At 46.6% G+C, this 18,641-nt stretch overlaps 1 protein-coding gene across 1 annotated transcript in view; it reads right to left on the reverse strand.

The window, feature by feature from the left end:
* LOC137380448 (cyclin-dependent kinase 16-like) overlaps positions 1–18,641 on the reverse strand; it is a 1,435,048-nt gene that overhangs the window by 800,091 nt on the left and 616,316 nt on the right. Inside the window, exons 7-8 of the mRNA XM_068052374.1 lie at positions 3,346–3,440; positions 293–355 (exon numbers count right to left, since the gene is read on the reverse strand). Coding sequence (XP_067908475.1) covers positions 293–355; positions 3,346–3,440 — 158 coding nt within the window. The remainder of the gene's footprint in view (positions 1–292; positions 356–3,345; positions 3,441–18,641) is intronic.

Raw genomic sequence — 18,641 nt, forward strand, 5'->3', positions numbered from 1 at the left:
TGGGCGACCCCCTATTGTTGAACAGTGACCCCTAGTTCAAGATTCTCCCACAAGGGGAAACATCCTTTCCACATCCACCCTGTCAAGACCCCTCAGGATCTTACTCCCATAGTCTTAGTGTTTCCTGCTGCTTCCTATGCAAGTGCAATCATCAGATCCCATTAATTCTGTTCAGAAATGGTCAAAGCACAAAAGCTGACAGCTGACAAATTATAATTTCTCTTTTGCAGCGAAATGTTTACTTGCAAAATAAACTTTGAACTGATCAGAGTGTAAGCAGCCATTTCCATACCTTCACATTGTTCATATTCATTATGTTCCCGCAGTCATCCATGTACTGCTTCAAGTCTTTCTCCTGCAACAGAATCCACAGTGAGAGTCACAGCAGACAGCACTCATTGCCAAATCATCAGAGAATCTCAGCTTTGGGTGAATTGTGTCGAATGGAGGGTGTAGAGGGGAGGCCACTAGGAATACCACTGGAGAGACTGAATCTAGTCATGTGAAAGACCCGGATAAAGGTCTTGGAGGCAATGGGGCCGAAGTAGGTAATGCTGGGGAACTGGAACTGGTTAATACCGAGGAGGGACAGCAGGCTCAGCTCTAGGTTGGCAGGAGACTTCATGTCCAATGGTCAGGTTTGAGCAGACAGAGAGGGGCTAGGCAAGGGTTTAGTGACAAGTGAATGGAGTGCATGGTGGAGTACTGTGTACATTAAACTGCAAAATGGGAAAAGTAACTACACACAGAAATACAAAGAATTGGCAAGATGGAAAGAGGCTATTTATCCCAACCAATCCAAGTCTAGTTTAGTCTCCACACTAGCAAATAATTCCAGTCACATTTACTGGCCCTGTTACACGATTATTTTCTCCCCTGTTCTTTCACCCACCAACCACCACCCACCCCCGCTGCCCCGCCAACCATTCATCCCACACTTTAATGTTGACATAATTTCTCCCTCAAGCAGGGACTGTCTGAACAGAGCTGAAATTTATGGTGGATAATCAGTGGTTGCTTTGAAAGTACTTTCTGTTCTTGCAGTAATACCTGTGAGTGCCAAGTCAGCAGCTAATGTTCAAGTGATAAGAAATTGCTCAGCAATCCACAGGATCCCTAGATTCCTGAACAGTCCCAGAACACTTTTTAGCCAGCACATAACAAATCCAATGAGAGGGGGTGCAATTCTAGATTTAGTCATAGGAAATAAAGCTGTGGGCAAGTGGAGGAAGTAACAGTGGGTGACCATTTTGGAGATAGTGACCATAATACATTTAGTTTTAGCATAATCATGGAAAAGGACAAGGATAAAACAGGAGTAAAAGTTCTAAATTGGGGCAAGGCAAATTTTACGAAACTGAGGTGATCTGGTGAAAGTGGACTGGATACAGCTACTTGAAGGAAAATCAGTGGCAAATCAGTGGGAGGCATTCAAAAGTGAGATATTACAGGCACAGTGTAGACATGTCCTCACAAAGATAAAGGGTGGTACGGCCAAATCTAGAGCCCCCTGATTATCTAGAGGCTTACGGGGTAAGTTAAAGCAGAAAAAGAAAGCTTATGACAATCACTAAAATCTTAATACTTTAGAAAGCCTAGAGGAGTATAGAAAGTGCAGGGGGTGAAGTAAAAAAAGGAAATTAGGAAAGCAAAGAGAGGACATGAAAAAATATCAGCAGGTAAAATCAAGGAAAACCTGAAGATGTTTTATCAGGACATTAAGCGCAAGTGGATAACTAAGGAAAGGGTAGGGCCTATCAGAGATGTACAAGGGAACTTATATGTGGATGCAGAAGGTGTGGGCAGGGTTCTTAATGAGCACTTTGTCTCTGTCTTCACAAAGGAGAGAGATGATGCAGAGATTGGAGTTAAAGAGGAGTATAAAATATTAGATACGATAAGCTTAATGAGAGAGGCAGTACTAGAGGGTCTGACAGACTTGAAAGTGGATAAATCCCCAGGGCCGGATGGATTGCATCCCAGATTGTAAAAGGAAGCCAGGGAGGAAATAACACATACTCTGAGGATCATTTCCAAATCCTCACTGGATACGGGTGAGGTACCAGAGGATTGGAGGTCTACGAACGTTATACCATTGTTTAAAATGGGTGCGAGAGATAGGCCAAATAATTATAGGTCTGTCAGTCTGATCTCGATGGTGGGCAAATTATTAGAATCAACTCTGAGGGACAGGACAAACTGCCACTTGGAAAGTAACAGATTAATCAGGGATAATCAGCATGGATTTGGTAAGGCGTCATGTCTAACTAACTTAATAGAATTTTTTGAGGAAGTAACAAGGCGGATTGATGAGGGTAGTGCAGTGAATGTTGTCTACATGGATTTTAGTAAGGCATTTGACAAGTTACCACATGGTAGACTGGTCAGAAAAGTAAAATCCCATGGGATACAGGGGAATGTGACAAGTTGGATCCAAAATTGGCTCAGTGTCACAGTCCAAGTCAGAGATCTATTGGTGTGGAGTGGATCACAGGCTCACTGTCCCTGGCTGCGCTCTGCTGGTGTGGATTGGATCAGAGTGTCACAGACGCTGTCTGTGATCTGCTGGTGTCAAGTGGATCAGAGTGTCACGGTCCCTGTCTGAGATCCGCTGGTGTGGAGTGGATCAGAGTGTCACGGTCCCTGTCTGAGATCTGCTGGTGTCAAGTGGATCAGTGTCACAGACCCTGTCTGTGATCTGCTGGTGTCAAGTGGATCAGAGTGTCACAGTCCCTGTCTGTTATCTACTGGTGTGGAGTGGATCAGAGTGTCACGGTCCCTGTCTGAGATCTGCTGGTGTCAAGTGGATCAGAGTGTCACAGACCCTGTCTGAGATCTGCTGGGGTGGATTGGATCAGAGTGTCACAGACCCTGTCTGAGATCTGCTGGTGTCGAGTGGATCAGAGTGTCACGGTCCCTGTCTGAGATCTGCTGGTGTGGATTGGATCAGAGTGTCACAGACCCTGTCTGAGATCTGCTGGTATCGAGTGGATCAGAGTGTCACAGACCCTGTCTGAGATCTGCTGGTGTGGAGTGGATCAGAGTGTCACAGAATACTGACCAGCTCTGGTTACAATCCACTGTGGCTGTAAAACAGAAGCATTTCTGTTACTGACAGATTATGTCAAATTCGATGCACTATTCAGCTAATGTAAGTATAAAAACTTTCCTTAATGTAAGGGTGATTTGGATGATTACTGAGCATGGTCAGTAAGAAGGAACATCAGCAGAGGAAATGACACTGGATTCAAAGTCACCCACACCCGCCCCTTCCCCTCGAGGCAGCTGATTAAGAGCACCAGCCTGTGAGAGATGGCACCAATTGGGTGATTGTGAGTTGCTTACCAAGTACTCAAAGACCAGCGTGAGTGATTTCTCTGTGTGGATGATGTCGTGCAGTGTCACGATGTTGGCATGTTTGAGTTCCTTCAGTAAGGACACTGTAATTAGAAACATATATCATCATTAATCACACACCATGCTGCCCCAAACAGTGTAAGCTCTCAAATCTCTTCTTCTCAATGACTTCCCTTGCCGCCCAAGTTACTTTTACTATCGTTTGCCCGCCAACCTCTCTCTGGGATAAACTGCCTCGATAATGTAAAATCTACCTACTTACAACTTTCCATTTCCCTGCTCATCCTTCCCTTTAACTACTCTTTCCCATGTTATTCCTTTCGTTGTCTCCAAGTCTGCTCGCCTAAAATCCAACTGTTTAATAGTTTATATTATCTGTTCTGTCCTCCTCTGAACCTTTAAATAAACTACTATATGATCTCTCTCTTTGGCCTCCTTATCTCGAGAGACAATGGGTAAGCGCCTGGAGGAGGTCAGTGGTTTGTGAAGCAGCGCCTGGAGTGGCTTTTAAGGCCAATTCTAGAGTGACAGGCTCTTCCACAGGTGCTGCAGAGAAATTTGTTTGTCGGGGCTCTTACACAGTTGGCTCTCCCCTTGTGCCTCTGTCTTTTTTCCTGCCAACTACTAAGTCTCTTCGACTCGCCACACTTTAGCCCCGCCTTTATGGCTGCCCGCCAGCTCTGGCGAACGCTGGCAACTGACTCCCATGACTTGTGATCAATGTCACAGGATTTCATGTCGCGTTTGCAGACGTCTTTAAAGCAGAGACATGGACGGCCGGTGGGTCTGATACCAGTGGCGAGCTCGCTGTACAATGTGTCTCTGGGGATCCTGCCATCTTCCATGCGGCTCACATGCCCAAGCCATCTCAAGCGCCGCTGACTCAGTAGTGTGTATAAGCTGGGGATGTTGGCCGCCTCGAGGACTTCTGTGTTGGAGATATAGTCCTGCCACCTGATGCCAAGTATTCTCCGGAGGCAGCGAAGATGGAATGAATTGAGACGTCGCTCTTGGCTGACATACGTTGTCCAGGCCTCGCTGCCATAGAGCAAGGTACTGAGGACACAGGCCTGATACACTCGGACTTTTGTGTTCCGTGTCAGTGCGCCATTTTCCCACACTCTCTTGGCCAGTCTGGACATAGCAGTGGAAGCCTTACCCATGTGCTTGTTGATTTCTGCATCTCGAGACAGGTTACTGGTGATAGTTGAGCCTAGGTAGGTGAACTCTTGAACCACTTCCAGAGTGTGGTCGCCAATATTGATGGATGGAGCATTTCTGACGTCCTGTCCCATGATGTTCGTTTTCTTGAGGCTGATGGTTAAGCCAAATTCGTTGCCGGCATCCGCAAACCTGTCGATGAGACTCTGCAGACACTCTTCAGTGTGAGATGTTAAAGCAGCATCGTCAGCAAAGAGGAGTTCCCTGATGAGGACTTTCCGTACTTTGGACTTCGCTCTTAGATGGGCAAGGTTGAACAACCTGCCCCCTGATCTTGTGTGGAGGAAAATTCCTTCTTCTGAAGATTTGAACGCATGTGAAAGCAGCAGGGAGAAGAAAATCCCAAAAAGTGTGGGTGCGAGAACACAGCCCTGTTTCACGCCACTCAGGATAGGAAAGGGCTCTGATGAGGAGCCACCATGTTGAATTGTGCCTTTCATATTGTCATGGAATGAGGTGATGATACTTAGTAGCTTTGGTGGACATCCAATCTTTTCTAGTAGTCTGAAGAGACCACGTCTGCTGACGAGGTCAAAGGCTTTGGTGAGATCAATGAAAGCAATGTAGAGGGGCATCTGTTGTTCGCGGCATTTCTCCTGTATCTGACGAAGGGAGAACAGCATGTCAATGGTCGATCTCTCTGCACGAAAGGGTAGACACGCTCGGCCAGCTTCTGGAGCCTGTTTAAAGCGACTCGAGCAAAGACTTTCCCCACTATGCTGAGCAGGGAGATTCCACGGTAGTTGTTGCAGTCACCGCGGTCACCTTTGTTTTTATAGAGGATGATGATATTGGCATCGCGCATGTCCTGGGGTACTGCTCCCTCATCCCAGCACAGGCAAAGCAATTCATGTAGTACTGAGAGTATAGCAGGCTTGGCAGTCTTGATTATTTCAGGGGTAATGCTGTCCTTCCCAGGGGCTTTTCCGCTGGCTAGAGAATCAATGGCATCACTGAGTTCCGATTTTGTTGGCTGTACGTCCAGCTCATCCATGACTGGCAGAGGCTGGGCTGCATTGAGGGCATTTATGATCACTAGACCCTAAATATTCCCTTTCTTCAGAGCAGTGAGTTGTGATGAAAGGGTCACATAGACCTGAAACGTTAACTCTGCTTCTCTCTCCACAGATGCTGCTAGACCTGCTGAGTATTTCCAGCATTTCTTGTTTTTATTTCATATTTCCAGCATCTGCAGTATTTTGCTTTCATATCTGATTTTAGGAATTGGTTGAGGGATATATATTGGCCAGAGAACTCCCCTGCTCTTCCTGAGAACAGTGCTAAAGGATCTTTTACATCCACCTGAGTGTGCAGACTGGGTCTTGATTTAATGTCTCATTTGAAAGACTAAACTAGACTAACTGAGCACTTACCCGCTTTATAATCTCTCACATAGTACATCGCACATCTTTCATTTTGTTGCTGCCTCGAAGATATACCTACCACCAACCTTTTCCCCTTTATATCCTCCAGATCTACACAAAGAGACTCCGCACCAATTCCCAATTCCTTCCTCTCAATAAACACACTTTCTTGCTGGATGGTATTACTCTAGCCCCTTTCCTTCCTTTGCTTTTCTTTTTAAAACACACTTAATCTAGCAGGTTGCCCCTCACTTTCATTGGTTTCAATAACTACTCTGACAGCTAACAGTTCAGTATTTGTTGTGGGGCCACCTAAAGAGCTTATAGTGATGGCCACTGGAGGAAGTGATGTCGCATCACACATGACCAGGGAGTTGTGGGTGTGGCCCGACAGGGTGAGATATGTTTAGATGTAGCTCGTGCAGTAATTGCTTGTATATATATGTTCTAATTTGAAGTATAATAAAACCTACGTTTTCTTTGGATATTACGTGTAGTTCCGTGAATCTCACAATAGTTAACATACCAAAGAGACAAGCAACAAATAATGGTGGCAGCATGTGGGATATACTTTTTCTGAAAGCCACCAAATATCACGTCATGGCAACGTATGTTTTTTTCTGAAGAACACACCAAGAGTGAACAAAGAACAGCTGATTGCCAACCCGGAGTGGCCGCAATCAGTCAGTAGGCGATCCCACAACACTACAGTGAGCTACACAACAGACAGGACCCTGGGAAGTGCTGAAACTCTAAGTACCGCAGGCAATCAGCCAAGAGATTGGAGTTTTCATCTATCTGACAGTGGCTCAAAAATTCAAAAAGCAGTAGCTGAAGCCATTACTGTTTTAGTTTGCCTGGTTTTCTTTTACATTGTGGGTGGGACCTTAGCCAAAAAAAGCGGGAAGAACCTGACAGTGCCACTGGAGGTCCAGAACAAAGTAAAAGGCTCACTGTGGCAGCTGCTGGTACTGTAAGCTCTTAAAATAAAGCTCTCAGTTTAAAAAAATAGCTCTCTTAGTTTTTAAAAAATTGAACAGTTGCGTAAACAATGAGCTGAACTCTCCATTTAAAAAAAAAAGCTGTGTAAACAATGAAAGGTGTAGTCTCTCACTCTTAAAAGGTGCAGGCCTGCAAAAAAAAATCTGTCTTAAAAAGGAAACAAAAAGAAGTGTGCATGTGAAAAAGAAAACCTGTATGAAGTCCTATATTTATATAAAATCAGAATCATGAGGACAATGGCTTTCAGGTATCCAGTTATGGACTGGAAGGCATCAAACATAGAACCTGAATTTAAACTGTTTTGCCAGCGCATGGAACTGTGTTTCCCGGATCAAGAAGTGAGCAAACCAGAGAAGCAAGTTTCAAAAATAAGATTGCACTAGGTAATGAGGGCCTGCAACAGATCAAGTACAAGTGGGGTGCAAGTACATAGTTCCCTGAAAGTGGCAACACAGGTAGACAGGGTGGTGAAGAAGGTGTATGGCATGCTTGCCTTCATCGGCCGAGGCATTGAGTACAAGAGTTGGGACGTCATGTTACAGTTGTACATAACATTGGTTAGGCCGCATTTGGAGTACTGTGTACAGTTCTGGTCGCTGCACTACAGGAAAGACATGATTAAGCTAGAGAGGGTGCAGAAAAGATTCACAAGGATGTTGCCTGGTTTGGAGGGCTTGAGTTATAAAGAGAGATTGGATAGGCTGGGTCTGTTTTCCCTGGAGTGAAGGAGGCTGAGAGGGGACATGATAGAGGTATATAAAATTATGAGAGGCATAGGTAGGGTAGATAGCCAGAGTCTGTTTCCCATGGTAGGGATGACTAAAACTAGAGGGCATAGATTTAAGGTGAGAGGGAGGAGGTTTAAAGGGGATCAAAGGGGTACATTTTTCACACAAAGAATAGTGGGTATCTGGAATGAGCTGCCTGAGGAGGTGGTGGAGGCAGGAACAGTAGCAACATTTAAGAGGCATCTGGACAGGTACTTGAATGAGCAAGGCATAGAGGGATATGGAATTAATGCAGGCAGGTGGGATTAGTATAGATAGGCATTATGGTCGGCATGGACGCGGTGGGCTGAAGGGCCTGTTCCTATGCTGTACGACTCTATGACTCTAATACAACAGGATTGTCAGCTGAGGATTAGAAGGACCGTAGCAAACTATAGACATTCCTGAAGCTGCAAATCAAGGTGAAGGCAAATTTCCCAATACATAGACTTGAGCTTCTGGCCTCCAGGCAAAGGCAAGATGGGTCCATTGACCAGTTTTTTACAAGCTGCCGAGACAAAGCTCAATATTGTGACTTCAGTTATATAGAATTGTCAGAATGGGTTATAGAGCTAGGAATCACTAAAGGCCTTTCAAAAAGACCAGCTGGAAAATTAAAAAAGGGCATTCCATAGATGCACTACTCAATGATGGAAGGAAATTTGAAGTCATCATGACTGGGACCAACAGTTACAAGCATTGGGGGCGGCTACAACAATTGGTATGGTAACCGAGGTCTTGTGACAAATGTGGCCTGACTCACCCAATTTGCAGTTGTCCGGCGTCCCAGGACCTGTGCAAAGCTTGTAGCATGTGAGGACATGGGGCAAGGCAGTGCAGAAGGCTGAGCTCAGATACTGCACACAGGAATGGTGGCTGATCGTATGCAGAGAGAAGGTCTGCAAGGCAGGATGGCAAACAGAGCAAAAGGTATGGCAACACACAACAAAAGCCCAAGCAGGTACATCAGGTCAGCAGAGAGACAGAGGGAGGACACAGATGAAGGGGGCACTCGTGCGAACAGCAGGCAAGCATTTCACATAGTGAATTTGGATCAACATGTCAATCTGAGGCACTCGCAATGATCGGGATTATTATATGTCTGCAGAAGACAGGCAATCATAAGCTCAGAGTAAAAATCAACACTGGAGCAAGTGCAAATATTCTGCCCATTAGTACACTGAAAGACATGTTCTTGAAGAAATGGGAATCTATGATGCAACCCACCACAGCTAGGCTGACTGCCTACAATGGTTCTCCAACCAATGCACTGGAATGGTAACCTGGCAATGCAGCTATGGGAGCTCTGAATGGCTACCACAAATGTTCTATATTGTAGGCACAAGTGGACCAGGTGTCACAGGACTTCCAGTATGCCAAAGTTTACGAATTGTCACAATACACAAGATCAGGACCGCACCAAATATGGGAGGAAATACCCAGGTCAAGTGTATCGGATTGGTCCACGTAAAGGACGACACAAAGGCAGGGAATTTTGACATGAAGAGGTGATATGACCGGGAGTGTCTCCTCGGACTTCAGCTCGTTGCAGCGAGTACCCGGAGGCCAGAGGGATTGACGATGATTGGTGATGTTGCCAGTCATCATTTTTCTAAGCTTGACAAAAAAGGGAAGATGAAGGCATCATATGGCAGGCAAGCAGGACCAGAATTAGTTTGATTGCGAGTTGGACAGAAGGTCAGACTCCTCAATCACGTGTTGGGAATTTGGTATCCTGCAGAGGTTGCTAGGAAATGCGACCAGCCCAGATCGTACGAGGTCCAGACACCCAATGGTGCGATTCTCAGAAAGAACTGAAGTCAGCTCAGAGAGATGTAACAACCCCATGGCATCGCAGACACGTTCAAAGACAAAGTCTGAAGATGAATGTACAGAGACTAGGAGCACAGAGAAAGAACATGCCAACCAGAGTTCCAAGTCACCAGAGTCTTCGAGAAGACATTGAGACGAGATCAGCTCTGGGATGTGGTTCACGACAACAAGATCAGGATGAAGGAGCAAACCTCCTCTACATTTTAGAGAGTGCTAAACGTACTAACTTGTAAATAACATTTTATTTTAATCAGGTACAGTTAGTCCGAACTGCAACATCGTTATGTATTGTACATATGTTTTGATCTTCGAAGAAAAGGGGGATGCTGTGGGCCCACCGTAAGAGGAGACTGCTTTAAGAGGTGTAAGTGAAGGTCACCGGAGGAAGCGATGTTGTGTCACACATGGCCAGGGAGCTGTGGGTGTGGCCCGACAGGGTGAGATGAATTTAGATGTAGCTTGTGCAGTAACTGTTTGCATATATACATGTTTCAATTTAAAGTATAATAAAAACCCCCGGTTTCTTTGGATATGGCGTGTAGTCCTGTGAATCTTACAATAGGCCACATACCAAAGGGCAAGTGATATTACAGGATTTACCAGCATTTCTGACCCATCCAACTCATTACTCCGGCCCTTCATATTCATACAGCTAACATCTGTTAGGCTGACTTCTTACAAATAATTGCTTCACACTGTTAACCCCTCCCGCCCTGCTTCCCAATTGAAATCATTTCCAAGCCCTTTATTGATCCTAGTCAAGATGAATGTGCCTCCTGAGTTCAGGTGAAGACCTTTTCGATGGTATGGCCTTCCTTTCTCTGTCAGAGAGTCCCAATAGACTGAGGATGAACATAGCATCAAAGCAGCAGGAACAAGAAATTAGAAAGAAATGTGCTGGGCTGTGAAAGATTAATTGTCCCAAAATGCATCACCTTGTAAATGTGTTCCCTAGAAAAGCATCTTCAACGCCCATCTCTGATGCACTTGCACAGGAGTAGAAGGCAGTGCATGTCCTACTCTAGAGTGTAGTTGGTGAAGCATAGAACTGCCACCAATCTTTACCCACTTCCATAAGCATTTATTCACAGAGTTACTCATTAGTATTGGTTGCAGCCACTTTGACAGAAGCGGAGGTACGGAGCGAACTTGCAGCTGAGCGGTCAATTTCAGTGTAAGTTAAAAGTTAATTCCCTTTTGTTTTCGGAGGACCAGGGGACTGCTGGGTAAGTAAAAACTATATATTTGGGCGGTGGCTGTACCCGAGACACGACACGTGTAGTGTCTCCCACCCACCCTCCTCCTCTAACCAAAAAAAAAGGACTCTGGTGTGTTGATAAGGTAAGCTTTTTATTTAAGAAGTTCTGTCCGTTGGATTGCTAACCTAACAAGTTTTGACTTTTTTTTTGGTTTTTCAGTAGATTTGTTGGGAATTTAGAATAGTGGGAATGGAGGCTAAGGCAGTTGTATGTTCCTCCTGCAGAATGTGGGAGGTAAAGGTCGCCAAGAGTGTCCCTGCTGACTGCATCTGCGGGAAGTGCACCCAACTCCAGCTCCTCGAGAACCGCGTTGGGGAACTGGAGCTGGAGCTGGATGAACTTCGGATCATTCGGGAGGCGGAGGAGGTTATTGAGAGGAGTTATAGGGAGGTAGTCACACCTCAGGTAAAAGAAGTAGGTAGATGGGTTACCGTCAGGGGAAGGAGAGGGAACCAGCAGGCAGTGCAGGGATCCCCTGTGGCCGTTTCCCTCAACAACAGGTATACCGTTTTGGATACTGTTGCGGGGGACGACTTACCAGGGGTAAGCAATGGGGGACAGGTATCTGGCACAGAGTCTGTCCCTGTTGCTCAGAAGGGAAGGGGGAAGAGGAGCAGAACATTAGTCATTGGGGACTCCATAGTTAGGGGAACAGATAGGAGGTTCTGTGGGAACGAGAGAGACTCACGGTTGGTGTGTTGCCTCCCAGGTGCCAGGGTTTGTGATGTCTCGGATCGTGTTTTTGGGATCCTTAAGGGGGAGGCGGAGCAGCCCCAAGTCGTGGTCCACATAGGCACCAACGACGTAGGTAGGAAGAGAGATGGGGATTTAAGGCAGAAATTCAGGGAGCTAGGGTGGAAGCTTAGAGCGAGAACAAACAGAGTTGTTATCTCTGCGTTGTTGCCCGTGCCACGTGATAGCGAAGCGAGGAATAGGGAGAGAGAGGAGTTGAACACGTGGCTGCAGGGATGGTGCAGGAGGGAGGGTTTTGGTTTCCTGGATAATTGGGGCTCTTTCTGGGGTAGGTGGGACCTCTACAAACAGGATGGTCTTCACCTGAACCAGAGGGGTACCAATATCCTGGGGGGGAGATTTGCTTGTGCTCTTCGGGGGGGGTTTAAACTAATTCAGCAGGGGGATGGGAACCTGAATTGTAGTTCCAGTGTACAGGATGTTGAGAGTAGTGAGGTCAGGGATAAGGTTACAAGGACGCAAGAGGGCACTGGCAAGCAAGAACTTGGTTTAAAGTGTGTCTACTTCAACGCCAGGAGCATCTGGAATAAGGTGGGTGAGCTTGCAGCATGGGTTGGTACCTGGGATCTCGATGTAGTGGCCATTTCGGAGACATGGGTAGAGCAGGGGCAGGAATGGATGTTGCAGGTTCCGGGATTTAGATGTTTCAGTAAGAACAGAGAAGATGGTAAAAGAGGGGGGGGTGTGGCATTGTGAATCAAGGAGAGTATTACAGCGGCAGAAAGGACGTTTGAGGGCTCGTCTACTGAGGTAGTATGGGCCGAGGTTAGAAACAGGAGAGGAGAGGTCACCCTGTTGGGACTCTTCTATAGACCTCCGAATAGTTCCAGAGATGTAGAGGAAAGGATAGCGAAGATGATTCTCAACAGGGGAGAGAGTAACAGGGTAGTTGCTATGGGGGACTTTAACTTTCCAAATATTGACTGGAAATACTATAGTTCGAGTACTTTAGATGGGTCAGTTTTTGTCCAATGTGTGCAGGAGGGTTTTCTGACACAGTATGTAGACAGGCCAACCAGGGGCGATGCCACATTGGATTTGGTACTGGGTAATGAACCCGGCCAGGTGTTAGATTTAGATGGAGGTGAGCACTTTGGTGATAGTGATCACAATTCGGTTAGGTTTACCTTAGCGATGGGCAGGGACAGGTATATACCGCAGGGCAAGAATTATAGCTGGGGGAAAGGAAATTATGATGCGATTAGGCAAGATTTAGGATGTGTAGGATGGGGAAGGAAACTGCAGGGGATGGGAACAATCGAAATGTGGAGCTTATTCAAGGAGCAGCTACTGCGTGTCCTTGATAAGTATGTACCTGTGAGGCAGGGAGGAAGTTGTCGAGCGAGGGAGCCGTGGTTTACTAAAGAAGTTGAAGCGCTTGTCAAGAGGAAGAAGAAGGCTTATGTTAGGATTAGACGTGAAGGCTCAGTTAGGGCGCTTGAGAGTTACAAGCTAGCCAGGAAGGATCTAAAGGGAGAGCTAAGAAGAGCAAGGAGAGGACACGAGAAGTCATTGGCGGATAGGATCAGGGAAAACCCTAAGGCTTTCTATAGGTATATCAGGAATAAAAGAATGACTAGAGTTAGATTAGGGCCAATCAAGGATAGTAGTGGGAAGTTGTGTGTGGAATCAGAGGAGATAGGGGAAGCATTAAATGAATATTTTTCATCAGTATTTACAGTAGAGAAAGAAAATGTTGTCGAGGAGAATACTGAGATTCAAACTACTAGGCTAGATGGGATTGAGGTTCAGAAGGAGGAGGTGTTAGCAATTTTGGAAATTGTGAAAATAGATAAGTCCCCTGGGCCAGATGGGATTTATCCTAGGATTCTCTGGGAAGCCAGGGAGGAGATTGCAGAGCCTTTGTCCTTGATCTTTATGTCGTCATTGTCGACAGGAATAGTGCCGGAAGACTGGAGGATAGCAAATGTTGTCCCCTTGTTCAAGAAGGGGAGTAGAGACAGCCCTGGTAATTATAGGCCTGTGAGCCTTACTTCGGTTGTGGGTAAAATGTTGGAAAAGGTTATAAGAGATAGGATTTATAATCATCTTGAAAAGAATAAGTTCATTAGCGATAGTCAGCACGGTTTTGTGAAGGGTAGGTCGTGCCTCACAAACCTTATTGAGTTTTTCGAGAAGGTGACCAAACAGGTGGATGAGGGTCAAGCAGTGGATGTGGTGTATATGGATTTCAGTAAGGCGTTTGATAAGGTTCCCCACGGTAGGCTATTGCAGAAAATACGGAAGTATGGGGTTGAAGGTGATTTAGAGCTTTGGATCAGAAATTGGCTAGCTGAAAGAAGACAGAGGGTGGTGGTTGATGGCAAATGTTCATCCTGGAGTTTAGTTACCAGTGGTGTACCGCAAGGATCTGTTTTGGGTCCACTGCTGTTTGTCATTTTTATAAATGACCTGGAAGAGGGTGTAGAAGGGTGGGTTAGTAAATTTGCAGATGACACTAAGGTCGGTGGAGTTGTGGATAGTGCCGAAGGATGTTGTAGGGTACAGAGGGACATAGACAGGCTGCAGAGCTGGGCTGAGAGATGGCAAATGGAGTTTAATGCGGAGAATTGTGAGGTGATTCACTTTGGAAGGAGTAACAGGAATGCAGAGTACTGGGCTAATGGGAAGATTCTTGGTAGTGTAGATGAACAGAGAGATCTTGGTGTCCAGGTACATAAATCCCTGAAAGTTGCTACCCAGGTTAATAGGGCTGTTAAGAAGGCATATGGTGTGTTAGCTTTTATTAGTAGGGGGATCGGGTTTCGGAGCCACAAAGTCATGCTGCAGCTGTACAAAACTCTGGTGAGACCACACCTGGAGTATTGCGTGCAGTTCTGGTCACCGCATTATAGGAAGGATGTGGAAGCTTTGGAAAGGGTACAGAGGAGATTTACTAGGATGTTGCCTGGTATGGAGGGAAGGTCTTACGAGGAAAGGCTGAGGGACTTGAGGTTGTTTTCGTTGGAGAGAAGGAGGAGGAGAGGTGACTTAATAGAGACATATAAGATAATCAGAGGGTTAGATAGGGTGGATAGTGAGAGTCTTTTTCCTCGGATGGTGATGGCAAACACGAGGGGACATAGCTTTAAGTTGAGGGGTGATAGATATAGGACAGATGTCAGAGGTAGTTTCTTGACTCAGAGAGTAGTAGGGGCGTGGAACGCCCTGCCTGCAACAGTAGTAGACTCGCCAACTTTAAGGGCATTTAAGTGGTCATTGGATAGACATATGGATGAAAATGGAATAGTGTAGGTCAGATGGTTTCACAGGCCGGCGCAACATCGAGGGCTGAAGGGCCTGTACTGCGCTGTAATGTTCTAAAAAAAAAGCATACACCTCCTAACCCAACACCACCGTTTTAGTTGGTGTCTATTTATACCTCTTTTGGACCAACCAGGAGGTTGTTAATAAAGGGGAACTAAGTGCCCTTCCGAACGGGGCACCCCAAATACACGAACAAAAAAGACCAAAAGTTTTAAAGGAAACTTAGATAATCAGATTAAATTGACTTTCGCAAGGGTGACGATGCACGCCAGTCCCCTGCGGTCGCTGAAGGCCTGAACAGTACGGCTACTTCTCAAGGACACTGGTGCACAGGCATAACCGCAGACGTTTATCCCCCCCAGCAGTCATGGTGGGACTTGAACTCATGTCTCTGGAGTACTAGTCCTGTAACATTACCACTACGTTATCATCTGTATCACCACAGCAACCACACCACCCCTTGCCCCCATGTCTATTTATAGGTATCCACCACCTGCATGTAATTAAACGCAATTAATTTACAATTAACAGTGCACTGGCCCAACACTTGACGACTCTAAATCCAGAAACATGTTATAATGTTCTTCCATTGTATTGTGTAACCTTCCCATCTCAAAGTGCTGACCATGTCACCTATTAAATGTGGCAAGTAAGAAGCCCCAGGTATGTTGCCAGCACATGGATACTTACTGCTCACCTCACGTGGTTTGTTTTCTCAATAGGCACCTCTCTCATTTTTCATCTCTCTAACATCTGGGCCACTGCACTGTTGCTGTGCTGGAAAATTGGACTGGGGACGGGTGGGGGAAGGGAGCGTGCATTCAGATTTCCTGGGTAGGTTTTGTTTTACATTTCTAGCATCCTTAATGTTTTGCTTAAGTTCCTAGTTAAATTCATTTTTATACAAAGTGGTATAAATTCTGGTTTAATTGCATTTTAAAGGAGAAGTCAGCAGTATAAGCCTCGGAATATTTCAGTACACTTGTAGTACAGCCTTGGTGAAACCCACATTCATCTTCAGCATATTCAGGGACAAGAGGAGATGCAGAGTGTGATCTCTCAACCCCTTTGCATTTGAGGCACTTGAAAGACCCAATGCCTCCCACACACAACAGTCTCACTGTGTCCCACACACAACAGTCCCACTGTGTCCCACACACAAGTCTCACTGTGTCCCACACACAACAGTCTCACTGTGTCCCACACACAACAGTCCCACTGTGTCCCACACACAACAGTCCCACTGCATCCCACACACAACCGTCCCACTGTGTCCCACACGCAACAGTCTCATTGTGTCCCAAACACAACAGTCCCACTGTCTCCCACACACAACAGTCTCACTGTGTCCCACACACAACAGTCCCACTGTGTCCCACACACAACAGTCCTACTGTGTCCCACACATAACAGCCCCACTGTGTCCCACACACAACAGTCCCACTGTGTCCCACACACAACAGCCCCACTGTATCCCACACACAACAGTCCCACTGGGTCCCACACACAACTGTCCCATTGTGTCCCACACACAACAGTCCCACTGTGTCCTACACACAACAGTCCCATTGTGTCTCACACACAACAGCCCCGCTGTCTCCCACACACAACAGTCCCAATGTGTCCCACACACAACTGTCCCATTGTGTCCCACACACAACAGTCCCACTGTGTTTCACACACAACAGCCCCGCTGTCTCCCACACACAACAGCCCCACTGTGTCCCACACACAACAGTCCCAATGTGTCCCACACAAAACAGCCCCACTGTGTCCCAAACACGGCGACAGCCCCGTGTCCCACACACAATAGTCCCACTGTGCCCCACACACAAAAGTGCCATTGTGTCCCACACACAACAATCCCACTGTGTCCCACACACAACAGCCCCACTGTCTCCCACACACAACAGTCCCATGTCCCACACACAACAGCCCCACTGTCTCCCACACACAACAGCCCCACTGTCTCCCACACACAACAGTCCCACTGTCTCCCACACTCAACAGTCCCTCTGTCTCCCACCCACAACAGTCCCACTGTCTCCCACCCACAACAGTCCCACTCTCTCCCACACACAACAGTCCCACTGTCTCCCACACTCAACAGTCCCTCTGTCTCCCACCCACAACAGTCCCACTGTCTCCCACCCACAACAGTCCCACTCTCTCCCACACACAACAGTCCCACTGTGTCCCACACTCAACAGCCCCACTGTGTCCCACACTCAACAGCCCACTGTGTCCCACACTCAACAGCCCCACTGTGACCACACTCAACAGTCCCACTGTGTCCCACACTCAACAGCCCACTGTGTCCCACACTCAACAGCCCACTGTGACCACACACAACAGTCCCACTGTGTCTTACACAGCTTGACAAGCCAACAAGTCACAAAAACCTGTACTTTTTTATGCCTGCATGCTCTCCTGGAAGAAGTGGTAGAAAGGAGGGACAGATTCCCATGTTACAGACAGCAAGCCATCAGGGAGGTCACCATTGCCACATGGAGAGAGATGGCCCAGGCACTCACTGTGAACTCACTCGCACCTGGATTGCATAACAAGTTGGAGAGAATTCAATGCTTGACCAGATCGGGCAACGTAAGGTCCAAAGCAATCTGTCCTTGCTCATGCTGGACACCAGCACCCTCCAGACATTTAAAGCAACATCCATGCTACAAACCCTCAGGGCACTCACTATCCTGCACCATCGCTACACTGCTCCCCAACTCTAAGCAACTGCCTAATACAACTTGAAACACCTTCCACCACTTGGACATACTCAAACCCACTCTCTCACCTCACTGATGGAGGGGAGGAGGAGGTTTACTAGATTGATATCTGGAATGAGCGGGTTGTCTTATGAGGAAAGGCTGGACAGACTGGGCTTGTTTTCACTGGAGTTTAGAAGACTGAGAGGAGACTTGATTGAAGTTTATAAGATCCTGAACGGTCTTGACAAGGTGGATGTGGACAGGATGTTTCCTCTTGTGGGTGAGTCCAGAACTAGAGGGGACTGTTTTAAGTTTAGGGGTCACCCTTTTAGGACAGAGCTGAGGAGAATTTTTTTTTCTCTCAAGGCAATTCTCTGCCTTAGAAGGTGGTGGAGGTGAGGTTATTGAATAATTTTAAGGTGGAGGTAGATAGATTCTTGTTCGGCAAGGGAATCAGAGGTTACTGAGGGGAGATGGGAGTGTGGAATTCGAGACACAAACAACTATGATCTCCTTGACTGGCGGAGCAGGCTAGAGGGGCCCAGTGGCCTACTTCTGCTCCTAATTCGTATGTTTGTACGTACGCATGGGTCTGGTTAACCAAGTAAGGAAATTCATACCAAATCTTGCCGCCATTATTGAGCCTCTACAACAACTGCTAAAGAGCAGCAATGCCTGATGCCGGGGAGACGGCCACAAAAATTCTTTCAGGAAGATCAAGGAAATGTTAACTTCATCAGAATTTTGGGCGCATTCCGACCTAGAACTAGTGACCATTATTGCAGCAGACGCGTTGTCAATCGGATGCAGTCCTGTTCCAGGTTCAGAAAGACAGACGATGCACGCCTGTGTACTTTGCCTCTCAATCGTTGTCAGACACGGAACAAAGGTACACAGTGATTGAAAAGGAAGCATTAGCAGCAACATGGGCATGTAAAACACTTTCAGACTACATACTGAGCCTCAAGGCCAAGATTGAAACTGACCACAAGCCACTAGTGGCGTTGCTTAATTCAAAGCAGTTGGCAAAATTACCCCCAAAGGGGGCAGAGATTTCGACTACGCCTAATGAGATATGAGACAAGAACGGAATACATCAGG

Source organism: Heterodontus francisci, chromosome 19, assembly GCF_036365525.1.
Source record: "Heterodontus francisci isolate sHetFra1 chromosome 19, sHetFra1.hap1, whole genome shotgun sequence".
NCBI lineage: Eukaryota > Metazoa > Chordata > Chondrichthyes > Heterodontiformes > Heterodontidae > Heterodontus > Heterodontus francisci.